Below are 22,766 nucleotides of genomic sequence, written 5' to 3'. Positions count from 1 at the left end.
TTGGGCAGTCGGGGGGGCTCAGGGGGAAGGTTCAGGGGATAAAGGGGGAGGATTTGAGGTGTTTCAGGGGCTCGAGGGCTGCCGGGAGCTCTGACCCAAACTTGAGGCCCAGCAAGAGTCAGCTGCTCCCTTAAGGACAGGGCACCAAGACGGGTAACGCAGCAGGGGCTCCTCCAGTCCCACTGGACCTGACCCAGACACGGTGGCCAGGTTTGGCCAGGACTCTAAGCGATGGGGATGAGGCAGCTCTAACCAGCCACGAAGGTTCATGGCCACACAAAAACTTGCCTGTGCCAGAGGTGGCGGCTGGTGTTACTGGGCAGGGGGGCTCAGACAGGGACTAAAGCACTGGGCTGAGCTTAAATAGGGCTCAAGAGCCTGTGGGCAAAGGGAGACTCTGAAGACTCCCCCCCCAGATGGGGCTGGTCAGAGCTGTTGAGGCTCATTAGTGCTCCCAGGGCTTGGTGGGACTTGAGAAGCGGCTGGGTTTAGTCCTGAGTGAAGGCACAGCACGGTTGTGTTGTAACTATGGGCTTGGGCTGACGTGTGGAGACTTGGGCTTTCCAAGCTTCATCCATCCATCCATCCATCCATCCATCCATCCATCCATCCATCCATCCATCCTTCTCCTCGGGGTCTGCGTTGCTCTTTGAGGCTCTGTGCAAGGCAGCGAAGGGGTTGGGACTGACACCTTCATCCCATGGCCGGTTAATTCAGAACCTCTCCCTCCCCTTGCCCTGCAGCTTCTCCACCGTCATGCACGAGACAGTGAAGCAGTTGTCCCCCAAGTGCGAAGTGACCTTCCTGCAGTCGGAGGACGGCAGCGGCAAAGGCGCCGCGCTCATCACGGCCGTGGCCTGCCGCATCCGCGAGGCCGGGCAGCGGTAGAGGGAAGGAGGTTTGCCCAAGAGCTTGGTTTCAGCAAAACAGGACGTTTCCTCACCCAATCCCTCCCTCTCTCTGCACACACTCACACACCCACGCACCCCCTCCCCTCCAAGCAGACTCGTAGCTTTACTTGTTCTCCAAGGCACCACGGTGGGACTGGAGACGCCGTGGGCTCTGTACAAAGTGTTGTCGTAGGAGTTTCCTTGCATGCCATAAAACCACCTGTCGAGTAAAGCTCACAGTGTCTTTTGGCTTCTCCCTGCATTTCCAGGTGGAGCTGGAGCTGTCCCACCCGCAGCCTCCGTCACACCCCAGCTCTCCCCCCACCGCTCCGAACCTCTCCCCTAACAGCAGTAGGGATAACGCTCGGATAACTGAGACACTGCATTGTCACTTTAACAGTACCTATTTATGTCTGTCGGAGTCGTAGCTGTCCATGCTGTAGAAGCAAACCTCTAAGATTGGGCTAAAGACCTCCACTAGTCTTTTACCCTGATCAAGGCTGTATTATTTCCATGAAAGTCATGGTAACTCTTAAAGCACAGGGTGCAGATTTCCACCGGCGTGGCCGCGGCTGCACTGGAGGTACCACGTATCTCCCTTGGTGAGCAATACTAGAGAACCTGCTGGAGCCAGGCTCGAGGGGCCCCTCGGCCAGCTCTGGCAGAGCATGTGCCTGGAAATAATTGGGGACTCAGGGTCTAATCCCATTTCCCGACCTCTCACCCGCACCCCGAGTAGCGTGTAGGAACGTGGCGTGTACGTAGGGTCGTGTTTCACCCCTGGACACCACTCCCCCCTTCCCTGGTGCATGTGCGGGCACGAGGAGCTGCTGCCACGGGTCGGGGTCTCCCCTGCCAAGCCCCAAACTCGTGGCCGTGTGTCTGCCCTTGGCGTGGAGAGTCTGGTTTGCTTTGTGTCTGTGAAATAGTTCTGCGGCTGCAGCCTTTAGGTGGCACCTGGATTTATACACTGTATATTTATGTTTTAAGAGATCTGATATCTTTTTATGTACATAGTCTTGGGGGGGTTGTATCACTTAGTTTTAACATCACCTTTTCATGTTGTTGAAGAACAGTACAGAGTAATTATTTTCTTTTTTTTTTTTCTTCTGTTGTGTAATTTTTTTTTAATTTAAAATTTTCTTGGGGTAGACTGGAGAAAGAGACCCAAATTCCTGCGGATGGTTGTACAAGAGGTTTGGGCATTCTGACTTTATCACCAGGACAAAAGGGAAAGCAGAAGGCCAGGGACGCGGCGTGCAGGAGCAGCGGAGCCCTGCGGTGATGCTGTCGGGTTTAGGCTGGGTTTAACCTTAGGAGAGGTTTTATTTTGTCCCCTGCCCTCCCAGCTGTGCTCTGGGGGGGTCACATCCATGGGTGGATGACATAACCCAGGGCTCTGCAGGGCTTTCGACCTCACGCCACCGTCCTGGTCGAGCGCTGGCACCGGCAAAGCCGAGCTCATCTCTCGGTGAGGGGACAGCAGCTGGTGCCACCTCATCCCCATGTGGCATCCTCAGGGCTGCCCGTGAGCCGTGCCCGCAGCATCACTCGTGTGCCATGGTCAGACACAGGGATCCATTTTTGCCAACAGAAAACTCTGGATGAACTAAAAGCTGCAGGTCTCTGCCTCAGTGAGCAGAGGCAGACAGAGGATGGGGGGGGTTCTGTAAATATTTAGCAGAAGTTAATGAAATTCCAGTGATGTACAAAAAAAAAAAAACCAACAAACTAATAATCCCCACAAACAGCCCTTCAGATTGGAGGATAGAGTTTTTGTCTATTTTTATGTATATTTTTATACTGCTTGGGGTAACCTCATTACCAAAAGTCTCTCTTCTGTGTTGGGGGTCAAGTTCAGTAGCACAATTTTAAAGCAAAATTACTCTTTTGGGCATTTTAAATGCTTATTTTTTTATAAGCCTCAAGACAATTATAACAAATAAAACCTGTGTATAGAAATGATGTAAGAAACCAAGTTTAGTGGAAGTTTTAGAAGCTGTCAAATAAATCTCTGAAGGATGATACGGAAATCCTCTAATCTGGTACCAAGCAGTTTTGTGTGATTTTTTTTTCCTCAGAAAACCAGCATTTTGCCTACTGAAAAATGGAAACACAAATGTTTTTAGTTGCTGCACTGTGCAGAGTTACATTAGTGGCTGTTTTTACTCTTAGCCAGCTGTACCCCTTCTGAAATCCATAGTGTTTTCATCAGTTAATGAGTGAAATTTTATACAACAGTAGTTTTGGGGGCAGAATGGGAAGGATTGGGATCTGAGCAGCCCTGCTTTTGATTCAGGCTCCGTTGGAGCGGGGGACTGACAGGGTGAGAGAGAAATTGGGGAGCTGAGTACCTGGCCTGGAGCAGGGTCAGCACAGCCCCCTCACCTGTCTGGGGTGAAGGAGGGGCTGTAGCTTCACAGGGGTGATGAAGGATCACCCTGAGCTCACAGGGTGGGGGTGGATTTTTGGCTGGGCTTGGTCAGAGGGATACACACCTGGATACCCACCTGGGTGTCCGAGGCTCCCCTAATGCTGGAAAGCTTTTGCTTAGAATCAAGCAGGGTGTGGAATGTTCCCAGTTAAAAGCAGTACTTGAAGCGTTACAAGACACCTGTGTTACCTGTTGAGTGCAGATCCTCCCCGGGGCTGCAGGGAGGGGTTTGGGGAACACCTGGAGGAGTTTGTGCTCCTCGTGGTTCCCAAGGGCACGAGCACCCGAGGTGTTTGATGTACAGTCTGATTGTGACGGCTGGGACCGGAACCTCATGCCAAAACGTCGCCATGGGATGTTCTGTGAATGTGTTTAAAATGAAGAAGGGAAGAATAAATCCTAATTATTGATATGAAGGGAAGATCAAATGATTATCTGTAGGGACAGACGGACAGACTGCTGAGCCTGACTTGCCCAGTCTGTGTCTTCCCTGCAGCAAGAAGCGCTGCTTTGTGGACTTAGGATGGTTTTGTTTTGCTTGGTTGCTCCCATTTGGATGCATTTTCTTTGCACTCCCGGGGTTCTGGGATGTTCTCCGGCCACGCAGGCAGGAGGGAACAGTCTCTGGCCTTGTCCCTGGCAAGTCTCTCCTTGTTGGTACTTTGGAGAGGATTTTATTGGGTTTTTAATACAGATGTAGATATATATAAACACAATCAGCAAATTACTGAGCCTTGCAAGCAGAATTTGCCTCTTCCCTTCCTGGAGTCCAAGGCTGGGAGGGGCAAGCTCCTGCTCAGTGGCCCGAGGGGTGTGAGGGTATGGGTGGGGCACAGATCCCTGGCCTGGCAGCAGCCAGGGTGCAGTTTGACCGGAGATAACTCCTGCCTGCTCTCCCTTATCAGGCAATCCAAACCCATCTGGCTGTTGGAGAGATAAGGGGGTGAAAGGTCCAAGTGCATGGGAGGGGAGAGGTGTAAAATGGTGGCAAATGCATCGTGCAGGGGTTGTGAGATACAAGATAACAACAAAATAAACTGGAGTGGGGGGAGCCCTGGCCCCAGTCCCCTCCAGATAAGGAAATGCCTGCTTTGGGCAGATCATTCCCTTGCTCTGGTAGGAAAATCGGCACTGAAAGCAAAGAGAGGCAATTCCTGTTCTCAAGGTCATTTGGAGAGAGGGAAATTCTTTCCCTTGTCACATCCCTGACCAGTCTTAAATCTTTCTGGCCTGAAGCAAAGAAAATGCATCCTGATGTGGGCGCTGGCTCCGTGCGGGCAGGGGAGTCATAAAGCCAAAGACTGTGTGGCTGCTGGCAGAAACGAGTGCTGTAGATTCACCTGATGTTGTTCTTTCGTGTTTACAATATTTATTTTTAGCAATTGACTGCAATGATATTATATATAGGCTTCCTTATTTTTGTACTTTTCATACCGTTTCCTGAGTGTGGTGTTGTACTGCTCAGCTCCCCTCGGCCACCACTGCTGCTCCTAGTCAGTGACAATAAACGAGAGAAAAACAACCACCACCCATTTCTGGGCTCAGTGTCGTGTGTTTCGGCTTCTGTGCTCCCCTCGCCCCTCAGCAATCCCTGAGGAAGGGCACCTGTGCCCACCCCATCCCAAATCCCTGATCCTGGCCCCTGGGAAGAGGGACGCAGCTGGGAAGGGGGTTGTTCCCTTGCACTGACAGTGCCCCCACAGCCAGGAGGGCGAGGGAGGGCACGGGGAGAGGACAGCCAGGGCTCAAGGGAAGGGGTTACTGCCGGGAGAAAACACCAGTATGAGTTTCCTGCTCCACATCCCACATCCTGGTGACACTGGGTGGGTCCCAGCTGGAGGGGGGCCCTGGGATCCAGGGGGCAGAGCAGGATAGAACCCTGGCAGGGCTGCAAAGCCCTGCACAGCTCAACCCACCCCCAGCTCAGCCTTCAAGGATTTGAGGTACCTGTTTTCCCTCTGCCATTAACCAGCAGCCCCTGTTGCTTTCCACTGAATCAACTTTAAGGAGTTGGTACTTCTAATTAAAACCAGAGTTAAGTACCTAAATGCAATTAATTCAATAAATAAATTCTATGCCGTAGCAGCTGAACACCCGAAAATGCTTCTGCTCTCTGCTGCCAAAGCTGTGACACAACACAAGATCACACAGAGGTGCTGAATCCACAGGGTGATTCCAACACAAGAAGCTATTCCCAGCAGGAAAGGACAGACATGGGTGAATATTCCACTTGAAATCATTTATTGACAAGTTGCCATGTTTTTCTATCTTGCCCAACACATTTTCATCCTTGTTATAAAGTACAAATGGTTTTATATTTTTCTGACATTAAAAAAATAGGCTCACAAGGCAAAAATTCCCACTTTGAATCAAAAAATCCTGCTGTAAGAATTCAAAGTTGTAAGAGACAAACATAAAACCCAACAAAGACTGAACAGAGTGTACCATGACGTGACACATCCATCAAACCAACTGGAGAGGAATCCCTTGTTCCCAGCTCTGCCTTTGGATCCTGTGACCTTGCTGAACTGATGTGAAGTTGGTGTTACACATACAACTCAAAAGGCACTCAAAAGTCACGAGTTCCTGAGCTAACACGGGATGTATTCCCAAGGTAACAGCTAAAACAACCCACAGAAAATGTTTAAAAACTGGTATTTGGTTTGTGTGAGTAGAGGCAGCGCTCAGCAGGACTCCAGCTGAGAGCTGCTGCTGACAGGACTCAGTGATGGTGAGGACATTGCAGTATTTGCTGTACATGGAAAAAATAATTCACTTATGAACATCCTTATTAGTAAATTAACCTGCTGAAAGACAGAGAATTACTGGCTGCAGTGTTAGAACAAGACCAAGAGTGAAACTTGTGTGTGTGTGCTGCAAAAAAAGCTTGAACCCAGCAGGTGGGAAAGGCTGTGCAGTTAAATAACCAAAGTTGAGAGGCCACATTTACAGAGATTATTTGGCCCTAATGGAAAAGGACCAGGAAAAAAAGCAAAATATGGATCTGGTATTTACAGATCAGTTATTAAAAAACCCAACATATAATACAACCAAAACCCACACTAACAAAACCCACACAACCTACAATGTGTGCTCAGAGTCCAACAGATAATTTCCTAAGCTGTGATCCACACAAATTCCCTATTTCCAGTTTGGCTCAGTTTTCACCCAGAAAAGCCCAAGTGTAACACTTCTCAAGCACGGAATGGCTACTGCCTGACGATGCAGAACAGAAATAAAATAAAAAATAAAAAGGGTAACTGGTTTTGGCCTACCTAATGTGTGATCTCTTCAGAGCTGCATAGGAGAGCACTAAGGCCAGGGCTGTTGCTACAGTGTAAGGCCTGCTTGTCTGAGCTTTGGAGCAGCATCCAGGGTGGGAGAGGGGCTGCCACAGACCCCAGGGAGGTCTCAGGCTTCCAAATTATCCAGCTGGGCCTCGCTGTCTGCCCTCTTCTCTGGCGATGTGTACAGGAAGTTGCAGCAGATGTAGAGGGGGAACGTCAGGAGCCTGCTGTCCAAATTCATCACGATCTGCTCCTGGAGCACACATGGGACATTTGCATGGTGAAGGGTGGCCAGAAAGCACAAGGCTGATACAACAGTCATTCTGCCCATTTTAATGACTATGGATTAAAATCAGAATATAAAAAAATAAAGCAAAGACAATTCACCTTCACCTCAGGTTTATAACGCTGACACATTCTCAGCCTGCCCACAGCTCCCACCCCTCTGCAGCACAGGGAACAACCCCAGGAAATGCTGGAGTAAAATTCCCCTCCAACATGCTGGGGAGAAAGGGAGAGTTTTCAGTTTCAGGAGTTTTCACCAACCAGGCATTCCCCAACAGTTTATACTTGAAAGCAAATTTCAGTTTGCGGGTAGGAATTTTTTGGTTCCACTCTAGGAACTGGTTTTAGGGTAGCAAAATTGAAACTTCACCCTAGTGAGGATGCAAAACAATCGAAACTTCAAAACTGAAACCTCATCTCCCAGTGAGGATGGCACTGACAAGGAAAGGTTTTCTGTGTTCTCACCACCTTTGTCTCACTGCTGGCTGGCATTTGAGAAACTTGATTAACAAGTCCCACACATGCCTCACTAAATCCTGCCGTCAGCAATGGGTGGAAAAGGGCACATGCTCTAAGAAAACTCCCCTCTTCTCTGGGGCTTTTATCAATTTATTTGAGTAATAAATCCAACCCTTAAACAACATGTACACATTCTTTTAACTCCTCATCTTATAAGAGTCTTCAAATCCCAAATTTGCCTCTAAATAAGGAGTCTGACGGACAGATTATGCAGTGCTGGAAGGCTGGGAGAGCAGCAGAACACGACACTGGCAGCAGACAGCAGCACCACAGGCACCAATTTCACTAATATGGGAACTAATTTCATGTTATCAACACTAATGAAACCCACACTACCCTCCCTACTCTAGATCCACTTCACAAATTAGCTTAATTACCCACTACTTCTAACAGGAATGCCTGAGATTCCACATAAGCAATGACAACAAGAAGAAGCAACTCCTCTTCACAAACCCTGGTGACTCCTCAGCATTTTTTTCATGCCTTGAACTCCACCATTCAAGTTCAACAGCTCAAGAACCCACGGCCATACCTGATCCTTCTCCAGGGTCAGGATCTGATAGCCCGTTGTCCTGCTGCAGATCATCTTCCCACTGCTATCGAACGAGGCCAGGCGCAACCTGGGGGCAGAACAGGGAAATCACTTCAGCCTGCCCTATTTTTTCAGCACAAGGAGTCTCTCCCAAGGAGTCTGGGTAACATTTTTTAATGTAACTGACTCGGTGGCAACAAAATCTAAGGCAAGCGGGGCTGGCAGCGCTGAGGGAGCCCCCCGAGCCCCGCTGGCTGGCACCTGAAGGCGATGCTGCGGCGCGGCTGCAGGCTCACGGAGCCGCTGCACGGCTGGTTCAGCGTGTTGCGCTTGAAGATGATGTAGCGGTTGGTGTAGGTCACCAGCAGGTCCAGGCCGAAGTTGAAGCCAGTCCAGCGCCAGCAGTACTGCAGGACAGAGGGGACACAGAGAAACCAGCCTGAGGAGGGGCTGCAACACGGACCGGGAGTGCCACACCAGCTCTGATGGGTCAGTCCTGGGAATGGGGCGCTGGGCTACAGAGAGTGGGGTTCAGGGATCCCTGCCAGCACCTGTCTGAAACAGAGAACTCAGTGGGAACAACCCTCACCAGGTGACTCCGTGAGAGCAGCTGAGTGTCAGCTGCCTCCCAGACAGACAGGAACACGTGTCACACCAGTGGGTGTCAAATACTCAGCACTGGGTAACGGGGCTGATCTGTGAGCCCCAGTCATGTCCCAAAGCACTCCTTGGGGTCAACTGCCTTCGGTTATGTGACTTCAGTTGGAAAAATTCATGTTTCTAACAGTTTTCCCTGTCTCGCAGCACAAGAACACAGTGAAACACCAGTTCCTTATTCCTTTCAGAGACAATTGCTTCCATCCTTCTGGATCTTTTGGATGCAGTTTGACAATGAGGACCTACGTGATTTGGAAATGCCTGACTTGTCTCAGCCGTGCCAGCTCTGCAGTTAGCCACGTGCCACACTTACATCACCATCCTTTGCCAGTTTGCGACCACACCTCATGCTGTTTCCTTCCAGTTCCTCTTTATTGATTTCTTGAGGCCTGAAAAAAACCCCAAACCAGCATCTTTAAGGACACTTCAACACTTTGTACGATACCTTAATGTGGGAAAGATGAACAGACTGGAGTAAACTTGTCTGACCACACAATCATGGAATACCCTGAGTTGGAAGGGACCCACAACCGACCCTTCTTTGAGCAGAGGCGTGACTAGATGAGCTCCCAGAGTCTCGTCCATCCCAAACTGTCCCATGAACATCCACCTACACTACAAAACCAGGCTGTGACACCTCAGTTAGGCAGGACTTCTTTTACAAAAGAATGTTTCCAGATAACACAATAATAGCTGTTGCAATGAAATACATTCTCCCAGCCCACTTGAAAACACAAGTGTTTTTTAAACACAGCAGGCAATGATTTCTTAGGCACAACCAGAGACAAGTGCTGAGGCACAGCTGCAGGGCTCTGCACAACAGCAGTGCTATGAAGCAGCAGCCACGAGACACTGAGAGAAGTTTCTCAAGGGGCTGGTTACACAACCTGGTTAAAAAAACCACTTCCCCTCAGTGCTCATGAAGTGGCAGAGCCTCTCAGAGCTCCCGAGGTGCCAGAGCCCTTGCTTGTACCATCTCACACCATCAGCTCCTTTCACCCAGCAGCTCTCCCTGCATCCAACACGTAGAACAGTCTTGCAGAGCCAGCACGAGTGACATCAGTCTTGATTTTCCAGAAGTGTGTTACTCACTTTGCTTCACACACCATGACATCATTAACCCAGCACCCACTGCCAGAAAGTGTTAAGAGTTACACCAGGCCAAGGGCTGGCAGTGAACTTTATTAATCCCAGTGACATCAACCCCTGCAGGTTAAACTACAAACCCACAAGACCCAACAATGCCCTCCAAGCCAGGAGATGCAGCATCTGTTCTCCTCCTACTGCTTACACACCACAGCAACTTGCAGCTAAAGCTTCTGTAAACTCAGCCACACACTCGGGTCTTTTCTCCCATTTCTGTAAAAACCAATCCTGGGAGGTGAAGCGTTCAATGAACAGGTTACGCATACAAGCTCATCGCACTTGAACAAATTCACCAGGAACCTCCCGTGTGCTTTTCCACATCTTCCAGCTGAACTGGTTCCGTGGCTGACCTAAATGCAGTAATGGTGTTAAAGGATTTATTTCTGTTTAATTAGTGACAAATTTCACAAACATTAGTCCATAATGCTCAGACTGACATTAACATCCCCCCTCCATCCCTCGAGCAGCCTCAGATGATGCAGAACTTCAGCTTTAACCACTTCCACCAGCTGCCACACAGTGAACAGTGGAGTTATTCTGCTTCCTTCTTACACACTGCCAAAGAGACTGCTAAGAGCAGAAGTGAATCTAGTCCCAGACTTGAAAGATCTGTCTGGCTTCTGCCACAAAACACATGTTTAATTAAAAAAAAAGTGATCCACTTTAACACAACAAGTAAACCTTGAGCAGCTACAGTTCAAAGCCACAAACCCACTGCTAACACTAAAAAATTCTCAAGTTCTGAAGAGCGAGTAAGATGTTTAATCCTTTTAAATGCAAACTCAAAAGTAGAAGGGAAACACTTTCTTCCCCTCCTCTCTATAAAGTTACCAAGACAAACCACATCACACGTTTCCAAGCAGCGCCATTTCCATGTTGGCAGTGTTAGAATAAGCAGGTGCAATTATGCCCTGCACCAGGTGGGACATGGAAATAGCACCTTACTTCAGCTCACAGGAGCCAGGTTCATGTCTTGCTCTGATTCCTAAGCCTGCTTCCTTACCCCCGAGGGAAAACATGTGTTTGATACTGATATGGGCAGTAGGTGAGAGAGGAAGAGCAGCAGAGCTGGATAAACGATGGGCTTATAAAACCTGAATTCTTTTCCTGCAGCTACAGGTTGGTCAAATGGCCAAAATATTTGCACTCACACAAAGGAACAGCTGCATCTGTGCCCTTCTAAGGCTGAGACTTTTGGGGTTTTTTCTGTCTTAAATGAAATAATAAACCCATACTGCAAAAGAGAAAACTAGACCAGCAAGAAAAATGTGGAAAAATACTCTGCCCATTCCAAGAGCCATTGAAATCCTCAGCTGTAGCTGAATATGAAAGTTGCTCTTTTCCAAGCTGGATGATCCCCGTCATCCTCACTGCAGCTCTGTGGGAACTCACTTTTCCAGAAGCATGTCCAGTGGCTGACAGTTCAAATGCTCCCACTGCACTAAACTACCAAAACACATCAAAATTAGCAAATACAGGGTCTTATCTTGTATCAGAATTCTTGTGACGCACTTCCCTCTGAACCCTGGTTCCCCATAAGCCAGGGGGTGACATTTATCTGCTCTCAGATACAGCCACGGCAGCATTGCAAAAGCCTTCCCAAGAGAGCAGCACCAGAAACAAGCCAGGGCCACCCAAAGTTCATCTTCAGGAGTTGAATAAGACAGTCACAATTCTGTACTTTACCTCCACCATTTCCTAAAGGACTGCTGCTGAAGAGAACAACTTTTTAAAGATCCTGGCTATTCTTCAGACCAGAGTTTGGGGTTTTTTTGAAGCTCCTGTTATAACCCAACACATCCCTGTCCACAACAGCACTCACGGGGTGACACGACTATGGAAGAAAGGAACAAGCCAGTCTCTTGGGGTTTGGGAGGTAACAGGCATTCTGCAGCTGCCTGACTTGGCATTTTTTGTCCACAAAACTCTCTAGGAACCAGGAGAGAACACAAAGGCAGGATCAACTCCCCCAGCTACATTTTGCTGTAGCTTTGGTGTTAAATCAGAGACCTGGCTCACTGCAGCAGGCCAAGAGCCAGCAGAAGGAAGGGAAGTTCGATGGCCAAAGTATCCTTAAAATGGAAGGCTCAGAAATTACCCTTTCACAGCCTCAACACACACTTCCAGGTGAAGTACTAGTGAGAAGCATTAACCAACATACATGAAAACACAGAACATGTCCCCCACCCAGCATTTCCCTCTGGTCCCATTATACCAGTTTCCCAGAGTTCTACTGGTTGAAGGATGGGAGACCAGCCAGCCCAAGGGAACAGAGAGCTCCACAGAGATCAACAATTTAAAAGCACTGAAGTATGCTTCCCCCCTCCTTTTAATGTAAACTCCAAAGTAATTCATGTCAGAATTTCTATGAGAGGAAGGTTTCTAATCTAAGAAAGAAATAAAGGAAAGCCTGTAATATACCTACCCAATATCATTGTCTTGTTCTGCTCTGAGCATGGCAAACCACTGCTGTTTGTAAACAGAGGACAGCCATTCTAAAATTTAAAAAAAAAAAAAATAATAAGCTTGGTGTTGTCTTTGGAGCTGGGAATGGGGATGGTCATATACATTTGAAATAGAGAAATAAAATTACATTGAAATAATAAAGTTACACTTATGAACTGGACAGTCTATGCAACCCACACCCTGGTAACTCCCTGTGTTCTCCAGCTCCCAGCCTCAACCACAGGGGAAGGGATAAACATCCACAACTAACAGGCAGTCACTCCAGACTGGTCATCTCCTCAAACATCCACTGCTGCCACAAGTGATGCAACTCCACACATTTTCTCAGCACACAAAGCTCTGTTCAGCCAAGGAGCTGGTTAACAAGCTCTTGGGAGAAGGTGCTGTTTTCTGAATCCCCAGTGGAGTTCTATGTAAGTTAAAGAAGAAGAAAACACAATCAAGGGATAAAAGAAACAGTGACTTAACACAAATATGGCAAAACAAACAGAAATTGTCCCCTGCTAGGAATAAACATAGATCATGTCTTCCTTGGAGACCACACAAAGATTTTACTGGCTGTGTTAATTTAATGTTGCAACGGAGAGATAGAACAAAACTCAACAGTTTGTCAGGCAGTTACACAAAAGGGATAACAAAAGCATGGGGTGTAAGAAGTTCTTAGTCAAGATAACAAATGGGGCAAGGGGCCAAGGTCATGTACGAGAACCAGCTCCGGGAAATGGGCTGGGTGAGAGGAACAGGGAGAGCCACTGTGACCAAAAACCAACCAGGAAGCTGATGAACATGACATGAGGGAGGAGGGGCAAGATCATGGATGGAAAACTTAAAACCAGCCTTTGTTCCACTGACTCTAGAGTGAAAGTGCAGACTGTGATAGGAGCAAACCGGGAATTAACCAAAGTACAACAGAAAATAAAAAATGAATTAAGGAAACCTACGCAGGTAAGGAACAGAGAATGGATGTGCTAGAAGGGAAGGAAAAATGTATCAGGAGGGAGAGCACCTTCTCTCTGTGTATATGCATGGATCTATTTCCTACCTCACATTTTGGCTGCAGTTCATCTGCTGATTTATGAAGAGGGAAAGCACAGCTTAGGAAATGTTCAGAACTCCCCAAGTAAAACAGAAAAACGAACACTGTGCTCACACAGACACATTATGTATTCCTGTCTCTTGCACCTTTTCTGCACAAAGATCAGACTGCAGTGAACTCCTAACACAGAATTTCAGTTTTCCCCTGCAGGCACTACACACACTGAGTATATAAACAAACAAACAAATAAATAAATAATCACAGTACTATTTTCAGCTTCTCAGTGATTTGCTTCTCTACCTCCTTGAGAACAGTTTCATCTGTAATAATCTAAAAGGCTTCCACCAGAACACAAACTACCCAGCAATGGCCCTGTCTGCAGACCTTCAGGTACTAAGCATCCCCTCAAACACCAAATGCTGGCAGCCAACAGCCTGTTCCAAAGTGCAGCCCAGGATTCATCTAAACCTCCTTGTAAACGAAGAGCAAAAGTTCTGATCTTAACACAGCTTGTGGCTGTAGCTTGTGGCTACACCCTGGTATGAACAGATTACAAGGGCAGGCAAGGACCGAGCCCTTAGCAGCACCTCCCTCCCCGCGGATCCTCCTCCTGCCCTGAGCTCGCGGCCCTTTCCCGGTGCCACAGTGCCACCCAGCCCGCGCAGCGCTCATCGCCGCCGGGACCGCTTCCTGCACAGCGAGCACTCGGCTCTCTGGCACCTCGTGAGCTGCGCACCGATTTCACATCCTTTTTCAATAGGCACAAGGAAATCAGCCTCAAAGATGCGACTAATCTCAGAACAATTCTTCCTCTGACAGACACAGGTAAAGGCTTCTGGGTTTGAGAACAGACACAATATTTATCACTGAAGAGCACTATGAAAGGCTGCCCATCACACTGTAAGGGGTAACAGCAGACATCAGGAGGAGGAAGTCAAGTGTAGCTCCAGAAATTTTCTGGTTTGCAACACTTTATTGACATGCTGACAAAGCCACTTCACAAGGATACAAATCCACTGCTCTCCTGCGTCACCCTTAAGGATCTAAAGAGTCATTCACCCAAAGTTATTTTTTATAATAACCTTTGCACTTTGCCTGTAACTGGTACCAATATCACTCTGAAGTATGATGGATTATACTTACTTTATACATCACTTAAGCATGTAAAATATCATGTATCAGAGCTGAGACTTGTTCTTTTGGAGTTTTTATGCGTAACAAAATGTTATCAGACATCACCAGTGGGATGAGAAGGGGCTTTTCATTTTCCAGTGATACTGGGATGTCAACATCAGTAATCTCTAATAACCTTGCCTCAGTTTTGGAGACAAAACTTCAGGAGGAAACACTCCGGAATGGGTTCTCCTCCAAAGGGAAAAGGGCTTCCCCTTTTCCTCCACCAGTAAGACAAGTGGGTCACAGCAAGTGAAAGTGGAAAAAACAAACTAAACTGTTTATTAACACACAAACAAAACAGGGTAGAACAGGGTAAAAAACCCCCTCAAAATACAACAAATTCCTGGAGAGGGAACAGACACGCGGGCTCGGACCAGCCAGGGCTGCGCCTGCAGGCTGCCTGGACCGGTGAGGAGGGAAGGGAGGCAGTGAGGCAAGAGGAAGGAAACGGAAAAAAGAACAAGAATAAAACCCCACAGAACGTTTTCTAGCTGGAACACAAAGGAAACCCAGGAAAGCAGCCCAATGCTCCCAGCACACCCCCTCCCATGGCCCCGGGTCCATTGTAAAGGCACAGACACCGGCCCTGGGCACTGAGAGGATGGTTAAGGAATAAAGCAGCTTCACAACATCACCCCAGGACAAACATGAAATGGCATTTCACTCTCTGGGCTTCAAAAAGCACCAGACCCTAAGAGGAGGATGTATTTTATACAAGTCAAAATGCAGAGAAATGAACAAGAGTGAAATACTTGAATATCCTCTCTGCTCCAAATCATCCTAGATCTCTATTAGTAAATAACATTTGTTTTAGAAGAGGAAAGAAGAGTTCACAGCATCTTGTGCTTCTTATTTTGATTTTCAGGTTTTATTCCAAATCCTATAAAAACCTGTCCAGCTCTTTTTAGAGAACAATGGCTAGAAAACAGTTGAGTCTCAGCAAGTTTTACTCTCCCAAAAGTAAGATGATTTTTTGCTGATCTGGGCCCCTGGGACCATTTAAACATTGATAAAGTACTATGTATTGATTGTAGAGCATTTTGACAAACTGACTGATGAGCAGAATGCTCATCACGTGGTGATGACACCTACATGGGTGCCTCTGCAGACTTTCATGCCTATAATTTTCATACTCAGCTTCTGCTGAATCTTCAACCACAAACCAGATGCTGGAGATAAACATGTGAGCAGTAAGATAAGTAAACACCCTGAGATCTTCCCCATTACTCCAGGGCAGGACAGGCTGGGGAAGGCACACAGAACATGATCAGTCGAGAAGAATCATGGAATGATTTGGGCTGGGAAAGTCCTCTAAGGTCCATGAATCCAACTGCTCCTCCAGCACTGCCAAGGCCACCACTAACCCATGTCCCCAAGTGCCACATCCACAGGGCTGTTAAACCCCCCAGGGATGGGGACTCCAGCACCGCCCTGGGCAGCTGTGCCACAGCTGGACAGCCCTTTCCATGACAGAACGAATTTTTCCAATATCCAGCCTGAACCTCCCCTGAGACCGTTTCTTCTTGTCCTGTCCCTGTTCCCTGGGAGCAGAGCCTGACCCCCCCTGACCCCGGCTGCCCCCTCCTGTCAGGAGGTGTGGACAGTGAGAAGGTTCCCCCTGCGCCTCCTCTTCTCCAGCTCCCTCAGCTGCTCCTCATCAGACTCGTGCTCCAGACCCTTCCCCAGCTCTGTCTCTCTTGGGACATGCGCCAGCACCTCCCTGTCTCTCTTGGGGTGAGAGGCCCAAAACTGAAGCCAGGAATTGAGGTGAGGCCTCACCTGTGGCCAGCACTCACTCACCTGAGGGCAGCAGGGCATCTCTCTCCACGATTCTGGCTGAGGCCAGGTCACTGATGATGTACTGCAGCCTCAGGTGTGCGAACACGGGCAGGAACGCGTTCCCCTGCGCCGACTCCAGGAACGCAACGTCACCCCCAAACTCTGCAACACACAGCGCCCACATGGCAGTTTGCTGCCCTAAAGATTTTCCAGACCCTATTTATGCTGGAGTTTTTACATACTGATTAGAGAAGTTATTATGGGCAGGCAAGTCACCTTTTGCCATTAAAATTAAGAAATTACTCGCATTCAAATCCCAAACCAAGGCCAGGCCAACTCTTCCTACCTCTCCTGCGCTCAGCAAACCAGGCATCAGCTTCAGTTAACACCTGCTTGAAAGACCCATTCCAAGAAGGCACAAGCTGAAGGAACATCCACTGGGCAAAATAAACAAATTCTAGTGAGTCAGTTGAAGAAGGTTTCAGATAAGTAATCTGCATGTTAATAAGACACATTTCCACAGTGCATTAATTTCTATAGAAGTTCTGCTACTCCATTAAAACTTTCAGTCCATCCCACAAAGGTTCCACTGCAGCGAGCCCCAGGCAAGTACCTTTTTGAGAGCAGTATACACATCCATTTCCACCTGCAGCACAAACAGGTTGGAGGAGCTGATCAGCTGCTTCATGAGGTTTATGCTGAAAAAAATAAATTGCAGCAGGTCAGTGAGACAGAAGAGAGAAAAAGAAGGGGAGGTAGGGAACACGCAACAAGCAGTAGCCCAGAAAGTGATCTGCAGGGAGCTCCAGACTTGGGCAGAGGCTGTCCTTCATCCCTGCAAGGGAAGTGCAGCCCCAGTACCTGAGCTCCTTGAAGAGTCCAACACTCTGGTGAGTCATCAGATTGTTCAAGAGCCACTCAAGGCACCTGCGTGGAAAGTACGGAATTAGGACCTCTGCTGTTTCTTCTCGATGTCAGCATTCCTGCAACAGCTGCTCCCTCAGTAAATTTGCAGACAATGCTGAGCTGGGTGGGATTGTGGATCTGCTGGAGGGCAGGAGGGCTCTGCAGAGGGATCTGGACAGACTCAATCAATGGGCTGAGGACAACGACACGAGGTTCAACAAGGCCAAGTGCTGAGTCACTGCGGAAAGCCCCTGCAGCTCCAGGCTGGGGCAGGAGTGGCTCAAGGGCTGCTTGGCAGAAAGGGACTTGGGGGTGGCTCACAGCTGGCTCAGCATGAGCCAACACTGTGCCCAGGTGGCCAGGAAGGCCTACGGCATCTTGGCCTGTACCAAGAATAGTGTGGCCAGCAGGACTAAGGAAGTGACCATTCCCCTGTACTTGGCACTGGGGAGGCTGCACCTCAAGTGCTGTGTCAGTTCTGGGCCCCTCACTTAACAAAGGACATTGAGAGGCTGGAGCATGTCCAGAGAAAGGCAACAAGGCTCATGAAGGGTCTAGAACACATGTTTTATAAGGAACAGCTGAGGAAGCCGGGTTTGTTTAGTCTGGAGGAGGCTCGGGGGGACCTCATCACTCTCTACAACTCCCTGAAAGGTTGTAGTGAGCTGGGGCTGCTCTCTTCTGCCATGCCTGCAGTTAGAAGACATCAGGAAATGGCCTTAAGCTGAAACATGGGACATTCAGGTTAGGTATTTAAATTTTTTTTTCCTGTTTGAGTGGTCAGGCATTGGAATAGATTGCCCAGGAAGGCGGTGGAATCACCACCCCTGGAGGTGTCTGGATCTGGCTCTGGGTGATGTGGTTTAGTGGTTTCAGTGGTAGTGCTGGGTGGATGGCTGGACTGGATGATCTTATAGGTCTTTTCCAACCTTGATGATTCTATTCTGAAAAAATACTAAGACAATTAACCTGGTCATTATGGTACTGTGTGTAAATTCACTGTTAATTGGCAATGTCCAAAGCAGCTTGGGGACAGTAATTCTTACTTTTTCTTCACAGAGTCCAGCCCATACGTCCCTGCAGAATTGTAATAACCACACACAGTTTGGGCAGTGATGGTTTCCTTCATTGTTTCACCACATTGCTGGATTAAGCCATCCTGCAGGGAGGAAAAAACACACAAACGTTCTGAGTGTTCATTTCCCAACGTGAAATGTCAGACACTGTGCTGCTCATACAGATTTTCATGCCTGAGCCATCCCCAAAGTCCCACAGGCTGCAGTGACCAGTGCTACACTGTTCAAAACATTTAAACCACCATTCCTCAGAAACACAGATGTTCCTTAAGAATACTTCCCATGAAAGAAAAGCATACTGAATACCCTCGGGGTAGAGCAAGTGAGCTCCAAAACCTATTTAATCTACTTTTAGATATCACTCTCAAAGCCCTTAATCTCACACCTCAATCTTAGTCACAGCATTTTTCAATAAACCCACTGCATTGTTTGGGATTTTCCCCACTTAGCCTGAAAAGCTGATTCACTCCTCTGGGTGAAAAAGGCCACATGGCTGAGGATATTCTGAACTCCTTCTTTCCAGGTAAAGACAAAAATATTGGCATTTCTGACTTACGAGCTGCAGCATGCAGGCTGCTGCCAGCAGGGCGACCACGCGGCTGGGGTTTATCAGCACATCGTCCCTGTAGAGCGAGCCAAATGCCACCTGCAGAGCTGCAAAGGGAACAGGAGTCCAACAGAGACACAACACTGAGCATGGGGCATTGAAAGAGTCCTTAAATACAACCAAACCCCTTCACTGCACACCTTCTCTATGGTCTCAGCACTGGCTCTTTATCTAGAGCAACTGACCAGACAGAGAACACAACATGGGGCAGTAACCAATCCATTACTGAGCTTCCACGAGTTAAACAAACTCTTCAGCACCCCCTGAGAGCTGTAAAACTGCACAAAAAGAAGTTGAACCTCATGAGCCTTCTCTAAGCATCATGATGTTTAACTTAACCTCTCCCTTCAGGGTTTTGTCAAAATAAAAGGCTCCCACTTACCTTCTACATCAATATTTTGATCAGGAATCTCCAACTCTATGACGTTCATGCTGGATTCTTTCCAAGAGCCACTGAACATACTGGAAAAGTAGCCTGACTGTATGAGGGAAGAGAGAAAAGGAACTCAGCTAAGAGATTTCATCCCAATTAAAACTGCCAAAAGCAGCACATGGAACCAAACGTGGTTAATATTTACCTTTATGCAGCACAAAATATATTAAGGGAACTTTCACAAGCTAAAACATTCTGACAGACTCGAGGGGCCGATTGTAGTTGCTGTTTCTGACACTCAAAATGCCTAAAGCAAAATTTGGGCTACGTGTGTGTAACCAGAGTAAGGAAAGAGTTTGAAAAGGCCAGAAAAACCACACAAGCTCTTTTCCCACAAACCACATCATCAGTGGGGACAGAATTAGTCCAAGAACTAAGTCCTTAAGGTTACTGGCAAACAACAAATCCTGCAGGCATTAGGGAATGCCAGTTTGGGGACTGGGGGGTGAAAAAAAAAAGAAAAAAGGCATGCAAGACATACAAATTACTGTACAAGGCTGTAGTCTCATACCAAGGACACAGACACACACACCATTTACGGCAATATACCTTTTATTATTAAGTGAAAAGCACATAAAACTAGAATTTGAGGTTTCCATCCAAATGAAGGGAAAGATAATGCTCTACTGGGGTTCCTGATTTTCCTTCCCAGCAGCAGATGTGCCCATTATGAGATGCTATCAATGAAGTTTACCTGAGAGATCAAAAAAATAAAGTCTATTTGTACAGCACCACATTCCCTGACCTCGTCCCTCAGCATTTCAGCTCAGCAAATAACACAGCTTTGATTTCATTTGATCAGGTCAGTATTTCTGTACCCTTGGCATATTCCTAACTCTGACAACACACAACATGCTCCGATCAAACCCAGGACCTTACTCATCTTTGTCTTCCTCACAAGGCTGCCTCAGCTTTGCCATAGAGACCAACTCCTCAGTTTCATAAGGATTTATCATTTTCGTAACAGCATCGGGAAAAAGAAAACCCCCATTTCTCAGAGCTGTGGTGAGCAGGCAGAGCAGCACCTGACTGTCCTTCGTGGAATGCAAGGCAGTGCCTGGAGAGAGCAGGGGAGCAGAAACAGCCAGGCTGAGTCTGATCAGGGGCACAGAGGAGGAGTCACAATGGCATTAAGAGTCATTTACATGGAGTTATTTCTAACCTCCAACACTGCTTTACCTACAGTATCATAATCCCAACGCAGGAGCGTGCCCTGAAACAGAACCTGCCTGAGCAGAATGGTGAACTCCCCCCAAAGCTCATCTCCCCAGAACACCGCTCCTACAACAAGGCCTCTACAGACAGCCTCACAATTTTCAAACCCCACTAAACAGCTGCATCCACAGACAGGATTTCACACCCACTTTCAGTCACCAACCCGCGCTAAGGCTTCAGGAGCAGCTTCACGAACTTGACATGCAGCAACCACAGAGCCACAGTGACAGGAAACACCAGCAGCCTGAGGCCACACCAGCACTGTGCCCACCCTGCACAACCCAGCCCTGACTGTCCCCCCTCCCTGTGCCTGCCAGCTCTGCTCCTGCCACATGCCCCACGGCCCTGCCAGTGCCACCGCTCCAGATCTGCCTCACACAAAGGACTCTCCTGCTTTCAGTTTATGCTTGTTAAAAGGTTCTCACACTCTAAAAAGAAAAGGCTGTTTCCTACAAGAAAGCAATGAAACACTTCCCTCACTGGAGCCATGCAAGTAATTGCTGAAGCTGCTCTGGAATTCTGGCACTGACACAGCAACAGCCACAAAAAATCCAGAATTCACTCTTCCTGTCACTTGTTGCACCAGAGAAACTTCAGCCACGTGCAGAGCACCTCCCGGTGCCACCATGTCACACTCCTGCTCTGGCTCCCACTGCAGCTGACACACAAGTGCCCTCCTGTCCAGGTACAGCACCTGGCAGCTTCACATCAACCCCTGGCAAGCCCACGGGCACAACTGAATTTGGTGTTTCATGGCACGGTCACGGCTCCTCCCCACTTCTGCCACAGCAGGAGTGACACAGAGAACAGACAGTGAAGCCAACAGCACCTCTGTGTTCCCAAAACACAGACACAAAGGACTCCACCTGAACACATGCCCAACAGAAAATGGACGTATGCACTAAGATTTATTCCTTTTTAGAGTTCCTGAGCAAACATTCCTCCTGCAGCAGCAGGGAAGCTGCAAGGAATCCTTTTGTGAAGGCTCATAACCATCATGTAACAGCTACAGAGACCCAGCACCAGCAGCTCCCTGCACGGCCCTGCACACCAGTCCAGTGGACAGTAAAACTGAGCAGGGACACCACAGGCTTTACAAATCCCTTCTGGAAGCGCCTCCTTTGCTCTGCAAGAATATTCACATCACAGGTGCATCTCAGCCACTTGTTCAGCAAACAAGAACATGTTCTCAGGACATCAAAGACAACTGTCAGGACTGTTTTCACAGAGGATGCACCAAGATTAAGAATAAAATAAATGAAACAAAATTAAAAAATTAAACAGTAAGAGAGAGAAGCAAAGAAATTGCTCTAACACAAAGCTACAGCTCTGCTTCCCAACATTGCTAACAGGAGTTGGTTAACTGTCTGCATCTACAAAAAGGGTGAAAGTCCTATACATAAAGGGGAAAAAAAAAGGAAAGATATTCAGTCATACTTCACAGTTCCCAGACACTCTTTTATTAAAAACACAGTTCCTACTGGGAGTTAGAAAGGAGCCACTTACCTGACACAAATAAATCTTGTGCAAGTTCCACTCCTCTCCCAGAGCACAGATTTTGATGTCACTGTTCTCCCCATTCAAAAACAGCGTCTGATAAATATATTTCGATGTGCTTTTCAATTTTTTCCTAGTAAAAGAAAAAAAACAACAAACCACAAACAGTGAGACACACTCCTTCAAATTCTCCCGTTACAGCGGCAACAGTCGGTCTCAAACCCTCGGGGGGTTCGTCCGGCCCAGCCCAGCCCAGCCCGACTGCCGTGTCCCCCCTGCCAGCATCACTTCCCCGTGCCCGCCGCTGCCGCCGGGGCCTTTCCCGAGCGCCCCAGAGCCACCCCCTGAGAGACCTGACCCCGGCATCTCTCCCCTCCAGGCCCCGCTCCTTCCTGCACGACGGGCTCCGACGGGAGGCCGGGCCGGGCCCTCCAGTGTCCCCTCAGAGCCGCTCCCCCAGCCCGGCCCTGCATCCCCCCAGCCCCTCTGCCCAGCCCTGCAGCCTCCCCAGCACCCCCGGCCCCCTCAGAGCCGGCGGCGCCGGCGCCCGTCCCTCAGCCGGCCCCCAGACCTGCGGCCCCGCAGGTGGAGGAGCCGCTCCTCCCGCTCGGCCTCGCCGTCGCTGTCGCTGTCCCCCGGTCCCTCGGCCCCGCTGCGCTTCCTCTTGCCGCTCTTGCCCGCGGCCGCCGCCTCGCCCCGCGGGAGCCCTGCCTTCCGCCGCAGCACGCGGCTGCCCAGCGAGCCCATGGCCGCTCGGCCGCCTCATGGGGCCGCGGCGGGAGCGGGGCCGCGGCGGGAGCGGGGCCGGAGCAGCGGCGGAACCTC

General features: G+C 48.7%; 2 protein-coding genes across 3 annotated transcripts in view; one reads left to right on the top strand and one right to left on the bottom strand.

Moving 5' to 3' along the window:
• LOC121665393 (hexokinase-2) overlaps positions 1-4,856 on the top strand; it is a 34,828-nt gene extending 29,972 nt beyond the window's left edge. For both annotated transcript variants that reach the window (XM_042029498.1, XM_042029499.1), the window contains exon 18: positions 744-4,856. In XM_042029498.1, the coding sequence (XP_041885432.1) occupies positions 744-888 (145 nt within the window). In that variant the 3' untranslated portion in view covers positions 889-4,856. The remainder of the gene's footprint in view (positions 1-743) is intronic.
• Positions 4,857-5,542: 686 nt separating this feature from the next.
• On the bottom strand, positions 5,543-22,730 carry GMCL1 (germ cell-less 1, spermatogenesis associated). The gene is made up of 14 exons (XM_042029514.1): positions 22,513-22,730; positions 21,951-22,074; positions 19,179-19,275; positions 18,746-18,843; positions 18,160-18,272; positions 17,069-17,134; positions 16,821-16,905; positions 16,554-16,644; positions 16,229-16,369; positions 12,176-12,245; positions 8,918-8,993; positions 8,209-8,354; positions 7,948-8,035; positions 5,543-6,864 (listed from the first exon to the last, which is right to left on the bottom strand). Exons 1-14 carry the CDS (start codon positions 22,686-22,688, stop codon positions 6,736-6,738), a joined length of 1,500 nt encoding a protein of 499 aa, XP_041885448.1. The 5' UTR covers positions 22,689-22,730; the 3' UTR covers positions 5,543-6,735.
• Between the last annotated feature and the right edge of the window lie 36 nt (positions 22,731-22,766).

This window comes from Corvus kubaryi, unplaced genomic scaffold (genome assembly GCF_017639235.1).
Source record: "Corvus kubaryi isolate FWS band 111438036 unplaced genomic scaffold, C.kubaryi_AGA036_p1.0 37326, whole genome shotgun sequence".
In the NCBI taxonomy this organism is placed as follows: Eukaryota; Metazoa; Chordata; class Aves; order Passeriformes; family Corvidae; genus Corvus; species Corvus kubaryi.
This window is presented reverse-complemented; position numbering and strand designations above follow the sequence as displayed.